At 47.0% G+C, this 13,505-nt stretch overlaps 1 protein-coding gene across 1 annotated transcript in view; it reads right to left on the bottom strand.

The window, feature by feature from the left end:
* The window catches only part of LOC143474471 (ribonuclease inhibitor-like), an 82,587-nt gene extending 70,238 nt beyond the window's left edge, over positions 1-12,349 (bottom strand). The window contains exons 1-3 of the mRNA XM_076971937.1: positions 12,186-12,349; positions 11,418-11,591; positions 5,652-5,828 (exon numbers count right to left, since the gene is read on the bottom strand). Of these exons, the coding sequence (XP_076828052.1) occupies positions 5,652-5,828; positions 11,418-11,591; positions 12,186-12,277 (443 nt within the window). The 5' untranslated portion in view covers positions 12,278-12,349. The remainder of the gene's footprint in view (positions 1-5,651; positions 5,829-11,417; positions 11,592-12,185) is intronic.
* Positions 12,350-13,505: the final 1,156 nt, after the last annotated feature.

The following is a 13,505-nucleotide window of genomic DNA, read 5'->3' as shown; positions in this document are numbered from 1 at the left end:
CAGCATAACAATGGAAACTAATGTTGTGCTTACGAAAGATATGGCCAAGAGGAAGGAGGTAGATAATGAAAAGGAGGCGCCCCAAACCAGAACCCTGGGGCACACCTGAAGTAACAGGGAAAGGTTGAGTAGTAAATGTATTGATATGAACGAACTGAGTGCGGCAAGAGAGATATGATTTAAACCAGTTTAGGGGAGTTTGAGTGATACCAATGGAAGATAGTCTGTTTAGGAGGGTGGTGTGGCAGATGGTATCGAATGCTGCACTTAAGTCAAGGAGGATAAGGATGGAGAGTAATCCTGAATCTGCCGCCATAAGGAGGTCATTGGTGACTTTTATAAGGGCAGTTTCCGTGCTGTGTAGTGGACGAAATCCAGATTGGAACAGTTCATAGAGGTTATTATTTTTTAAGTGATTATGAAGTTGCGAAGCTACTACCTTTTCGAGAATTTTTGATATGAAGGGTAGATTAGAGATGGGCCGTAGGTTATTAAAATCAGTGGGGTCTGCGCCAAGTTTTTTCAGAATCGGAGTTATTACAGCAGTCTTAAGATGAGCAGGAACAGTCCCAGTGGTAAGGGAAGAGTGTGTGATGTTGGTGATGATAGGGACTAGTGAAGACTGACAGGCTTTCACTAGAACTGAAGGGAGAGGGTCTAGTTTGCAGGTGGATGGCTTCAGCTTCTGGATTATATCAGAGATTTCTGAGGCAGAAGGAAGATGAAAGGCAGACCAAGGATGAGCAGGAGGAGAAAAGTCAGGGAGAAAACTGGGAATGGATTGTAAACTGAGAGAGTGGTGGATTGTACGGATTTTATCAGTGAAGAATGACATGAGTGAGTTACAGAAATCAGTAGAGTACAGGTGAGATGGGATAGAGTCCGGGGCTTGGGTTATATTTTTATATAATGAGAAAAGTGACTTGGCATTTCCTTCATTAGAGCAGATTATATCAGTATAATGATTTGTTTTGGTATGAATAATGTTTTCCTTATATTGTAACATATGATTTTTATACATTTCCTTATGAGCAGAAAGTCCGGTTTTCTTGTAGAGCCGCTCTAGTTTCCGTCCTTTGGCCTTCATAAGCCGAAGTTCGGGTGTAAACCAAGGGGCTGAATTTGTAAAAGTTACAGACTTAGTTTTTAGTGGGGCTAGTGAGTCAAGTACAGAGTGAAGTCCAGTATTATAGTGAGCAACAAGATCGTCGGGGGTGGTTAGGTGATGAGTGTCAGATATGGAGTTAATACTGGAGGAGAGAGAATCCAAATTAGTGAAAAATAATCCAGTGGTTTTTGCCATGTTTCGTTTAGGCAGAGCAGGTCGAGTTTGTTGTCAGTAATAAATTCATTTAGGATGAGGCTTTTATTGTTGAGGGATCGTGTGTTGAAAAGGGCGATTTTCAGGTGCTTTTGTTTAAAAGCGGTTGAGGGAGTGGTTTGGATAGTCAGGAGGTTGAAAAAGTTCACAGAGGACGTGTTCTGATGACGCGTGTTGTTGTGATGACGCAGGGAGGAAGCACTTGAGCCGGCGTGTGAGCCGCGGTCGGTCCACAGTGCTGGAATGGAGTTTACGCCACTTGTCGTGTAAATGAACCCCCGCCAAGGTCCACGATGCACATAGGGGGGTCAGCGTAAAAGTGCAAAGTGCGGCAGACTGTCCAGCAGCTCGGCGGGTGGAGGCAGCGTGGGAATGAGCCGGTGAAGTTCGGTTGGTGTGTAACGAAAAACCATGGCAGGCGCTGAGAAAAATGGCAGATCCTGGAGATGTATGGAGGTGAATTGCTGCAGGTGAAAGTCGAGATGCTGAAGAAGGGTGATCAGAACAAGGGGAAAAACCTGTGTAGGGTGAAAATTGAGGAGCGATGTAGCGGCTACCCGGCTAGCCCAGTGGAGGCGGCGTTGGTTGGCTAGCCTAGCCAGCTCATGCCGAGGGTAACGGTCCCAACCGGCGTTGAAGTGTGGAGCCGTCCGGATGTTTTTCGGCGAGTAATCCAGGTAGGTGGTAGATTTATTTGCGAAGGCAGATAGCAGTTCATCAGGTAAAAAAGGAACAGGTTGGAGCAGCGAGAAACGGCAGCCAGTAGCGCCAGCGTCCTCACGCTACTCATAGGTTTTGCATGTTTGGAGGGTTTGGTGTGTTTGGTACCTGGTTTGGCGTGGCTCTTTGGGGCGGCGGTTGAAGTGTGGGGCCGTTTGGATGTTTTCCGGCAAGTAATCCAGGTAGGTGGTAGATTTATTTGCGAAGGTAAATAGCAGTTCATCAGGTAACAAAAAGGAACAGGTTGGAGCAGCGAGAAGCGGCAGCCAGTAGCGCCAGCATCCCCACGCCACTCACGTAAAGTTAAGTTCTGGTTCCGCTAACTAAACTGGAAAACTAAACTAAAACTAAGCTTAACATTTTTTAAAACTAATAAAAACTAGCAAACACACTCTAAAAACAGATTAAAACTAACTGAGTTAGAAAAAAGTCACAACTAAATAAAAACTAAACTTAAATGAAAAATCCAAAACTATTATAACCTTGGTCCGAGCATAAAACAACCAACACAAAACGAAATAATGAAACCATAAACCATAAGACGCAATCTAGCACGAACACGATATCAAAAACAGGGCTCTTCTCAGCGTTTGTGTCCACCTCCTCGCTCCGTGGCGCGAGCCACGTTACATAATACCCGACCATACAAGGACACAGCGAGAGAGCGAGACTCTGGTAAGTTCAATCGCTGTAATGAGATGTTGGCTGGTTTAATTCGGTTCAACTCTCCGGTATTACAGCGTGAACGAACCAGAGACAGGAATTCCCCTTGCGCTGTGGGTACAGGGGAGTCTCGTCGCTGTAAAAACAAGGCGAAATCACTTTCGGTTTCTAGCTTTAGCGACGAGCTCCCTGATAAGCGCTACGTGTCTGCCCAACTCGACACACGCTACAGGGAGGAGCAGCCTGTAGCGCGAGATTCGGGCAGACGGAATGAATGTGCAGACGAGCGTTGGCTTGGCTCTCGGTTGGCTTTCAAAAGCCATTATGAGCTCCCGATACCTCCGACGAGGCGGAGTCACAATGAAAGCCACCGAGAAGCAGTTGTGTCTGTATGTTCTTCCAGGTGCAGACCAGACCGGGGAAGGAGAAAGACCACGCCCCCGGTTCAGAGCCCCGCTGCCACAACGGATGAGGTCGTCGCCTACCCTGAGGAGCTCCTCCCTCCTTTGATCCTGCCAGCCTCTCCCATAGAGACGCCAAAGAGTGGCCGGCTTGGGCCCCCGGTGACGTCAGTATGGCGGTTCCGCCCCCCGAGGATGTCAGTATGGCGTTTCCGCCCCCCGAGGACGTCAGCCTGGTGGTTCCCCCCGAGGACGGCAGCCCACGCCGGTTCCTGTCCCCGCTGCCCGTTGGCAGCCCACGCCGGTTCCTGTCTCCGCGACCCAGGAGGGGTCGTCCACGCCGGTTCCTGTCTCCGCGACCCAGGAGGGGTCGTCCACGCTGGTTCCTGTCCCCGCGACCCAGGAGGGGTCGTCCACGCCGGTTCCTGTCCCCGCGACCCAGGAGGGGTCGTCCACGCCGGCTGCTGTCCCCACGACCCAGGAGAGGTCGTCCACGCCGGCGCCTGTTCCCGCTGCCCGCCAGCGGACCCCGCCTGTTCCCTCTGAGACTGTGCTGCCCTCTATTGGGCATGGACTTTGAATGCCTCCTGCTCCACCCCATGCCTCTTATGTTTTGTTGCCAGTGTTCCCCTTGCTCCCTGGTCCTATCCCTGGTTTTGTTCTGGTCCCTGTCCCCGTGGTTGTATCTGTCAAGGTCTGTGTTCCTGTTCCCGTGTCTGTTTCTTGTGGTGTCGTCTCTGTCCCCGTCCCCATGTCTGTTCCCCAAGTCGTCACTCATCTTGTTCCTGTCCCTGTCTCAGTCGTCCAAGCCGTGTTTGCCTCTGTGTTTTCCTCCGCCCTGTTCCCTGGCCCCACTCCTATGTCTGCTCCCGGTCCTGTCCTGTCCGGCCCTGCCCCCGTGCCTCGCCCGGTCCCTGCCTGTGTTGCCATGCCCAGCTCCTGGCCAGTCTGTTTCCCCTGTCCCCGCCTTGCCCCGGTCTCCGTGCCCTGCTTTCCCCTGGTCTGTTCCTCCTGTCTGTCCTGTGTCCCGTGATTCCCTACTGTGTCTGCCCTTGCATGCCCCGGAGTGGCACGCCTTGAGGGGGAGTAATGTCACGTATGACCATGCCCCCCTCCCGTAGCTGTCACTCCGAACTCCCTCATGTCTGTGTTCCGTGTTTGTTCATCCCGCCAGCTCGTTTGTCTTCGTGATTCCTCGTTTGTTACCACGCCCCTGTATTATCATTCACACCTGTCCCTTGTTTTCAGTCCCATGTATATAAGCCCCTGAGTCTCCCTTGTCCTTTGTCGGGTATTTTGACTGTTTGTTCTTTGTACTTGGCCGTAGTGTGTTCCTGCTTTTTTGGATTCTTTGTATGTACTCGTGTCCCTTGTCCTCGTCATGCCCGTGTATGCATGTTTTACGGACTGCCCTCCCGTTATGGACCCGGACTGGCTAAGCGATGACGATTATGGTATTCCCTCGAATAAATCTCGTTCTTCTCAGCGTTTGTGTCCACCTCCTCGCTCCGTGGCGTGAGCCACGTTACAGTGGTATAGACAAAATCTATGCAGTTTGTTGTTATGGGAGAAATCTACACTAAAGTATAAATTTGAATGTACAATTGAATTAGAAATACTTCAGAATGACTTCATTTAAATTTTAGAATTAAGCAAGTAATTGTCTTACTTTTTAAAATAATTTAACCTTTAAACACTAGTTGTCCAAATACATGTTACTGACCAGGGGCCTGTGTTAAGAATCTGTGATGTGTGAACAGAGACTTATAGAATGTGATCACTGGTTTCTGCCTTTATTGAAGCATTTCACTAAGAGCTCACACAACACACTGCACAGTCATCAGTGTCATGGCACAGATTATCATCAGTAATCACTCCATTAACCTTTGAAATCATATCTTGTTTTGCACTGACCCACTAATATCCAACAACAAGATGCACAATGCTGAGAGGAGAGAGATTTAATAAAGGGCAATCCAAAAACATTGGTCATATAAGCAGTTCAGGGTCAGATAAGACAGAGTCAACCATGTCAGGGCTCCAGAGTCACCCCTCCTGTCACCACTGGAGGAGACTCGTGAGCCAGCGCTCGCTTAAGAACAAAGTATAGTGCTGATTTCACTGATGGATATGCTATATCTCATTTCCAGTTTTTGACTGTTTGGTAATTGTATGGGATTTTACCACAGACAACACAAGGAACCCTGTGCCATAATAGACTCTGTTGGGCTCTCAGCATGCGGCTGGGAGTACACACTGTAATTTTAACACTCTAAATTTGGTTATTTCAAAAGATCTCAACATATCAGCCTTTGTGAATCATATAGTTTTATCATTTGTGTTCCTAGTTAAATAGTTTTTCGCATATCTTTGGTAGTGTTTGCTTTTTTATTTGTTCTAAATATTTGTCTTGGTCAGGTAATCAAACTGTGTAGTACCTGCTGTCTTTAACCCTCTGAGGTATTCTGGCCTTTTCTCTGTTTAAGACCATGCTATGTATAAAAAGCCCAACAACCACTTTATTTATATAGAGCATAAGTGCTCACCTCAGTTTCTTCAGTTTCCAGTTTGGATCCTCTAGTATCTCAGTGAGTTTCTTCACTCCTGAGTCTCCAGGGTCGTTTCCTCTCAGATCCAGATCTGTCAGGTGTGATGAGGGGTTTGATTTCAGAGCTGAAGACAGAGCTTCATATCCTTCCTCTGTTATACTGCAGTCTGAAAGACTAAAAGAAAGAAAGTCTGTCATTCTTACATGCAAACTTTTTAAATTAATTAATTATATAAACCTTTATCTGTCCTGAACATAATTCTGAACATTATCAAATATTGTCATTAGATGCATGCCAACAGCACATCACCCACAGACCCTTGGACCATATAAGGGTTAATATTTAGTGGTGTGACCCATCTTCACTGAGGGTTCTTTTCCATAACACAATACTACATTTTAATAATTGATCCCTGAAAATGATAAAAACCATATATATCCATATACTGTTCCTCCACATTCTACAAAACTGAAACAATAAATATAGCCGCAAGCGGCGATTGGCGGGTTCACACACAAATAGGCACTTTGGCCTCAATAAGCAAAAGGAAGCCCAAAAGGTCCTTTAGAAGCTGTTTGGGTTTGGCCAGTGTGTGCTCTACAGATAGTGTGTGATGACATCTGCGTGTGTCAGAAAGGGAGACACAGAAATAGCACATCTGGCTAGGGCTGCATCTATGTGAACAATATAGGAAGGCCTGCATGTGTCTATACATGATTGGGCCTAACATGTACTTTGTTCTTTGCAGTGCGCCGTTGACAGACATCATGAAGGTGCGTGCATACACAGTGCGCGCAGGAACACATCGGTGGCCCGTTGCATGCGGCGAGTACACCCTGGCTGTGTAGCAACTGTTGGCTACAACTACATGAAGGTACGTTGATAAGTAGGCCTACATACGTAACACCACATATGTTACGTATTTTTGTCTTCTGAAAGATTTTATTCAAAATGTAAGGTGTACTTTGAATTGTTCTCCACAGCATCAACGCGTGTGTTGCATGCGGCAAGTGCATCTGGCGAGTACACCCTCAACTTCAAGACACCCTCAACTTTCTTGACATTCCACTTCAAGAAACCCGGAATAGACATCCATGTTTGATCAAAATAAAGTTGTTTTACAGCACATGAATTTGTTCTTCCTGTCTTTTCCTCTCCTTTTCCAGTCTGCTGTTTAGATCACAACATTTATATAATTGCGCCATATAATTTCTTAGCTTTTCAAACGCGAATTCAAACACGGAAACAAAGTGTAACAAATATTATATAGTGTAGTAAATATACAAAGAGCTTCAAACAATATACAAAGAGGTTCAAACAATTTTATTTATTTTTATTGTTTGACGGGACTCATTTGAGAAACTGTCGTCTCTACGTGCGCTTGAATTGTACCTTTTGAAACACGAGTCTACAAAATTTCTGCTGTTTGTTGTAGGATCGGTAACATATACAGTCTGCTTGTTTGTAACCAAGTTTTTCGTGAAGTATCACGTTTGGTGCTTTGTATGAGCTTGGAGGTGAGCCGCTTGTGCTTTGGCAGGCGTATGAGCTTGGGGGTGAGATGCTTCCACCGCATTACCAAGACAATGGGCGTTAATCCCTTCACAGCAGGGGAGTGGGCTACATGGACCTTACTAAGCCTTGCGAAATTTTTCGCGGCCGTCGGGTTCCTAGTGTTAAAGTTGGGTTGGGAACTGGGTCAAAATGGGTAAGCAAACTATGATGACTTTCAACTTGATAGTTTAGCTCGGCTGTATTCCTAACCAAATTGCACAGTAGGGGCGAGAACGAGTTTTCAAACCTGTGAATTACAAATCGTACGTGTGTTTACATGGATGCAGCCACGAAGTCGCCAGCTTTGCTTCATGGAAAATTCATTTTTAGGAACGTAAAGTGTTACCGGAGCGGAGCTCGGAGTGGTCATTTTCTGCATGGTCCTAGCGCTAGATTCATCGCTATTTAAATATTTCTTTTTAACCGTTAAAACTGCAGAGGACCAAAACCGGCTTTTGAAAAAGTAGGGGGACATGCCCCCAATCCCCCCAAATTACGTCCATGAGGTTAAATGTACTAAATGTTGGCTTACATTTCAAATATCATGTTTAGCTGAATAAACATGTTATCAACCCCTTTTAATGTACAGTATGTAGCAGAGTTGCCAACTTTTCAAGATCGCTTGGAGTGAGATTTGAACCTGGAGTCAGTGTTGCCAACTCCTCAGTAAGGAAAGTCGCTATTGGTTGTCCTAAAAGTCCCTAGAAGTCGCTAAATGACGTCATCACCTAATTTGCATAATACATGTTTTTTTAAGCTGTAAAGGAATAACATTGGGAGAGAAGAAAGTGAGTAAAAATACCCTAAATATGTTAGAACTACAAATGAACATCTGTTGTCTTTGAAATAGGCAGTCACTTCTCAAAAGAACTACATGACTTAATGATTTGTATAAATCATTTTTACATAAATTACATAAATAGTTTGCTGTGTTGTTAATTGTTAGTATAAGAGTATCAGTTAGCAGGAACTAGTTGGCATAGAAATCAACCTTACAATACAGGCAGTATGCCCGTGTATCATCTCCAATACACAGCTTCAACCAGCCTTTAAATTCAGGATTTGATTCCCACTCTTTTCTGTATTTTCGAGAATAGAGTTTAGAGTGACACATGATGAGCAATTTAGCTAGATGTTAAGCTTTCACAGAGACGCACATACTGTGGAGAGTTAGCTAAATGTAAATGGGTGTAAAATGTACACAAATTAAGTATTATATCATGATCGATCGCTCGCTAGTGGTTGGCGCCAGAGCGAACTAGTAACTTTGAATCATAGATATGGATCAGAGGTAAATAAACTAGATTTTTTTTTCCGGCATGAGAAATCGGAAGTGTGGCATGAGAGCGTGTGAAGACGGTCAAATGCGTTTGTCTCACGCTCAATGCGTGAGAGTTGGCAACCCTGATGTAGGCTTACAAATTCATGTTTAACTGAATAAACCGTTGAACACTGTTACGGAACAGCCCCGGACCCTTCCCTGTGGGCGTGCCGCTATGTTGTCTGCGTGTCATTATGTCCATGTTTGTACTTCCGTGGGTGTGGGTTGTTTGTGAGCGTGTTCGTGGTTACACCTGTGCCTTGTCTCGAGGTCACGTGGGTCTGTGTAATTCACCTATTTAATGTGCGTTAACGCGGTGTCTTGTGCTCGTCTTTGTCTAAAGTTTCGTGTCTGCGTGAGTGTGTCTGTCGTGCTGCTCGCGCTCCGCCCGGAGCTTCACATTGTGCCAATAAACGTTGTGTGTTCACCGTCAACGGCGTCGTGCCTGCCTCCTTCATCTCGCCGTCACAGAAAGACGAGCCAAAGAAATGCCGGGTTACACATCTGCGCGTAAGAAGGGGAAGAAGAAGGTGAAACACCACCACTCTTCTTCCCCCGCACGCCACCGTGACACCCCCGTCCCAGTAGGGGTGGAGTTGCAGGAGCCTGTCAGCAAGTACATGCTGCATCAGGCTCTGACAGCCGGAGACGAGGAAGGGGCGGAAGTTTTCCGGCTGGCCGCAAGACGGGTGTGGATGGAGAGGCACCGCTCTCCACCCCCGGCGTACCCTGAGGAGGACTTGAGAGAGGACCCCTTCTTTGAAGCTGCGTGGCGAGAGGGACTCCGCGCATTGAGAAGGGAGTCCTCCCCTCCGGCAAGCGGTGAAGAGGGCGAAGAGGGCCCTCTGGTGGTGTACGCGGGTATGGTAGCAGCGACCCCTCCTGAGCTCGACGCAGAGAGTGAGGAATCGGGAGAGGAGGGGTCAGGCGACGAAGCCCGCTACACGCCATCCGTGTGCTACGCCCCCACCGTCTGCTACGACGGGAGAGAGGAGGAAGTTAGCCCTCCGCCGTCTGAGTTCTCCGCTCCCACCGTCTGCTACGAGGGGAGAGAGAGAGACGGCAGCCCCCCGTCATCTGAGTACTCCATTCCCACCGTCTGCTATGACGAGAGAGAGAAAGACAGCAGCCCCCCGTCATCTGAGTACTCCGTTCCCACCATCTGCTATGGTGGGAAAGAAGACGTCAGCCCTCCGTCGTCCGAGTGGTCGGTGCCCACCGCTCCCCACGGTGAGTGGGAAGACAGCCTCTCGGTCAGCTCCGAGGAGACCGTTAGGTCGGAGAAGGGGTGCCCAGACGGAGAGAAGGTCCCTTGTGCTCCCTCGGGTGGGAGCGAGATCAGCTGGTCGCGCTACCCCGACTCCGAGGAGCCAATGGCGGTGGACCAGGAGCTCTCCGAGGAAGAGGAAATGGAGACATCAGGGGAGGTGGAGCCGCCACCCCGAGAGGCACGAGGGGAGACTGGCTTTGCCAGCGGTCAGGAGGGGAGAGTGAGGTCGCCGACTGGGGCTCCTCGAATCGCCACCGGATCGCGGCAGAGAACAGGAGCTCCAGTGGTGCCCAGAGGAGCGGTCAAAATGCCGCCTCGTGCAGCAGCCAGCACAAGGCGACGGGGAGGACCTCTGGTGGTGCCCAGACCAGCTGCAAGACCGCCACCTCGTAGAGCCGTCAGCGTGCGGCGACAGAGGGTTCCTCCGGCGGCGCCTGGAGGCGGGGCAAAAACGTCGCGACCACCGCAGGAGGACGCGAGCGCGCCCAGAGCAACACCCAGCGCTGCGTGCGCTGGAGGGACTGTTCCGACCGGAGGGATCACGCCTCCTGTCTATCCCGTTGCTCCTGGGGGATATGCGCCGCTAGCTGCGAGCCTGCTAGCGGTCCCATGGCTGCCTGTACCCGTCTGTTTGTCTGTCCCGTTGTTGTTCCCTAATTTCCTTTTCCCTTTTGTGCCTTTCGTGTTCCATGTACCTGTGTGTGTGTTTGTCAGCGTGCCATTGTTTAACGTATTTTCCCCTGTCTTCCCAGGGAGGGTGTGCTAGAGCTGTCCGCGGCAGTTCCCGCCGTCGGGGGTGACTGCTCTCGGAGGCTCGTGATCCCGGGGGGCTCCGGACCTGCCCGTCGGTGTTTGTTCGGGGCACTCCCGCTACGCGGGACGCTCCGGGAGTAGCGAGCCCCTGGCGGGGGGTTCTGTTACGGAACAGCCCCGGACCCTTCCCTGTGGGCATGCCGCTATGTTGTCTGCGTGTCGTTATGTCCATGTTTGTACTTCCGTGGGTGTGGGTTGTTTGTGAGCGTGTTCGTGGTTACACCTGTGCCTTGTCTCGAGGTCACGTGGGTCTGTGTAATTCACCTATTTAATGTGCGTTAACGCGGTGTCTTGTGCTCGTCTTTGTCTAAAGTTTCGTGTCTGCGTGAGTGTGTCTGTCGTGCTGCTCGCGCTCCGCCCGGAGCTTCACATTGTGCCAATAAACGTTGTGTGTTCACCGTCAACGGCGTCGTGCCTGCCTCCTTCACCTCGCCGTCACAAACACAAGTAGCCTACATTTTATTAAGCATGTTTTTTTTCTTCAAGTATCAAAGTAGAACAGCTTCCTCAAGCAGTCATTGATGCATTTTGGAAACAGGAGATGAGCCCCTGGTCTAATGCACCCCCTGTATTAAGAAACCCTATCTCAAAAACTGACTTTTAGTCATTACTTGGGTAGCACACATATGAGCCATTTTAATATAGATTAATCTAGATTATTTCAAGATTTCAGTGAGATTAATCTAGATTAAAAAAATGTATCTATGCCCACCCCTAATTATTATTCATAGTATTGTTTTTGTTATCTAGGGGTGCTGGTGTGGTTATAGATGTTAAGGAATAGCTCAGATTATTAAGATTGTACCTGAGTATCTCCAGATTACAGTGTGTACTCTTCAGTCCTTCACATAACTGCTGCAATCCTGAATTCTGTAGGTTGTTGTTACTCAGGTCCATCTCTCTTACAAAACAAGACTGACAGCTGAGGACTCTGGAGAGACTTGAGCAGCTTTCCATCTTTAATCCACATTTGCTGAGACTAAAACACACCAGGAGACATGTTAGATCAGACACCACTGTACCAGTGACTTAACACACACCATCAGACATGTTAGAGGAGACACCACTGTACCAGTGACTTAACACACCATCAGACATGTTAGAGGAGACACCACTGTACCAGTGACTTAACACACACCATCAGACATGTTAGAGCAGACACCACTGTACCAGTGACTTAACACACACCATCAGACATGTTAGAGGAGACACCACTGTACCAGTGACTTAACACACACCATCAGACATGTTAGAGGAGACACCACTGTACCGGTGACTTAACACACATCCTACATATTGGCGTGTAATGAAAGGGGTGAGAACTGACATTTCTCTCATTCACAATTCATGCCTGATTAAAGGTAAATGCAAATAAAACAGACTCTGTGCTCAATTCACTATTTATAATGATCAATTAATAATTACTTATGAAATAACGTTTGCATTCCAAAATTAATTTAATAAATAGATAAACAATAGTAACATTTACAAATGCAGTTTGCTCATGCAACAAAATACAACTTCACAGCACAAATTATTTATCTTTTTTTAATAGAAAAGTACAAATACACACATAAGTTTCTCTGGTCTGCAGTGTGGATCCTCCAGTAGATCAGAGAGCTGCTTCACTCCTGAGTCTCCCTGTATTTTCCCACTCAGGTCCATTTCTCTCAGCAGTAAGGGGTTTGAACCTAGAGCTTCAGTCAGAGAAGCACAGAAATTCTCTGCAGCAGGACTCAACAGTCTGAAGGGACAGTAAAACAGACATCCCAAAGATATCAGTCATCTGAGTAGGGCATTGTACTTCACAGAGTTAACTGCACATGAAATTGAAGTGAAATTATTTTCTCACCACAACATACATACCTGATGTTAACATGACAACATTTCCCCCTGAAAATAGATTACCTCAGTTTCTGCAGTTTACAGTTTGGATCCTCTAGTATCTCAGTGAGTTTCTTCACTCCTGAGTGTCCAGGCTCGTTTCCTCTCAGATCCAGATCTGTCAGGTGTGATGAGGGGTTTGATTTCAGAGCTGAAGACAGAGCTTCATATCCTTCCTCCTTTATACTGCAGTCTGAAAGTCTGAAGAAAATACAAAAAAGTAATAGAAGAAAATGTTTTAGCTGTTGAGTCATCACTGTGAGATACAAGATTTCAGGTCCATCACATCCAGGGCTAATAGATTCAAAAACAACTTCTATCTTAGTACAGTGTGGGAACTAAACACATCTAAACACACACACTCTCACAGATCAATGCAACAAAATTGCACTTTTTTGTCTTTTTTACCCGTGTTTTTTTTTTTTTTTTTTACTGCTCAATTTCGTTGTACATGTGCAATGACGATAAAATATCTATCTATCTATTTACTGAAGAAAACATTAATGAAATATGGATGAATAAGTAGTTAAATTCCTATACTGGTTGTAGGCATGATTTTGACTTTTATACATATCCATCATCAAAGCTACATTAATGCATTATTTCATGTGTAGTCAGAATCAGAACTCACCTCAGTATCTGCAGTTTACAGTCCTTGTGTTTCAGTAGAGCAGAGAGCTGCTTCACTCCCGAGTCTCCTAGTTCATTCCCACTCAGGTGCAGCTCTCTCAGGTGTGAAGGATTTGAATGTAGAGATGATGTCAGAGTGGAGCAGCCTTGTTCAGTGATGCTGCAGTTATTCAGACTACAGATGAGGGACAACAGTGGAGAAAAGCTCTTAACTTTAACTGCTTTGAGACATCACTGCTACAAACATCACTTGAGGTACATGACTGAGCTTTAAACACAGTGATCACACTGTGCAATGTTTAGATCTGTACACATGGGCAATCATAATGTACCATAAGTTTAATTTCATGCACACATATATGTATTATCAGCAGGGAGA

This window comes from Brachyhypopomus gauderio, chromosome 14 (assembly GCF_052324685.1).
Source record: "Brachyhypopomus gauderio isolate BG-103 chromosome 14, BGAUD_0.2, whole genome shotgun sequence".
Classification (NCBI taxonomy): Eukaryota; Metazoa; Chordata; class Actinopteri; order Gymnotiformes; family Hypopomidae; genus Brachyhypopomus; species Brachyhypopomus gauderio.
Note: the sequence above shows the minus strand (reverse complement) of the source record. Positions and strands in the feature narration are given on the sequence as shown.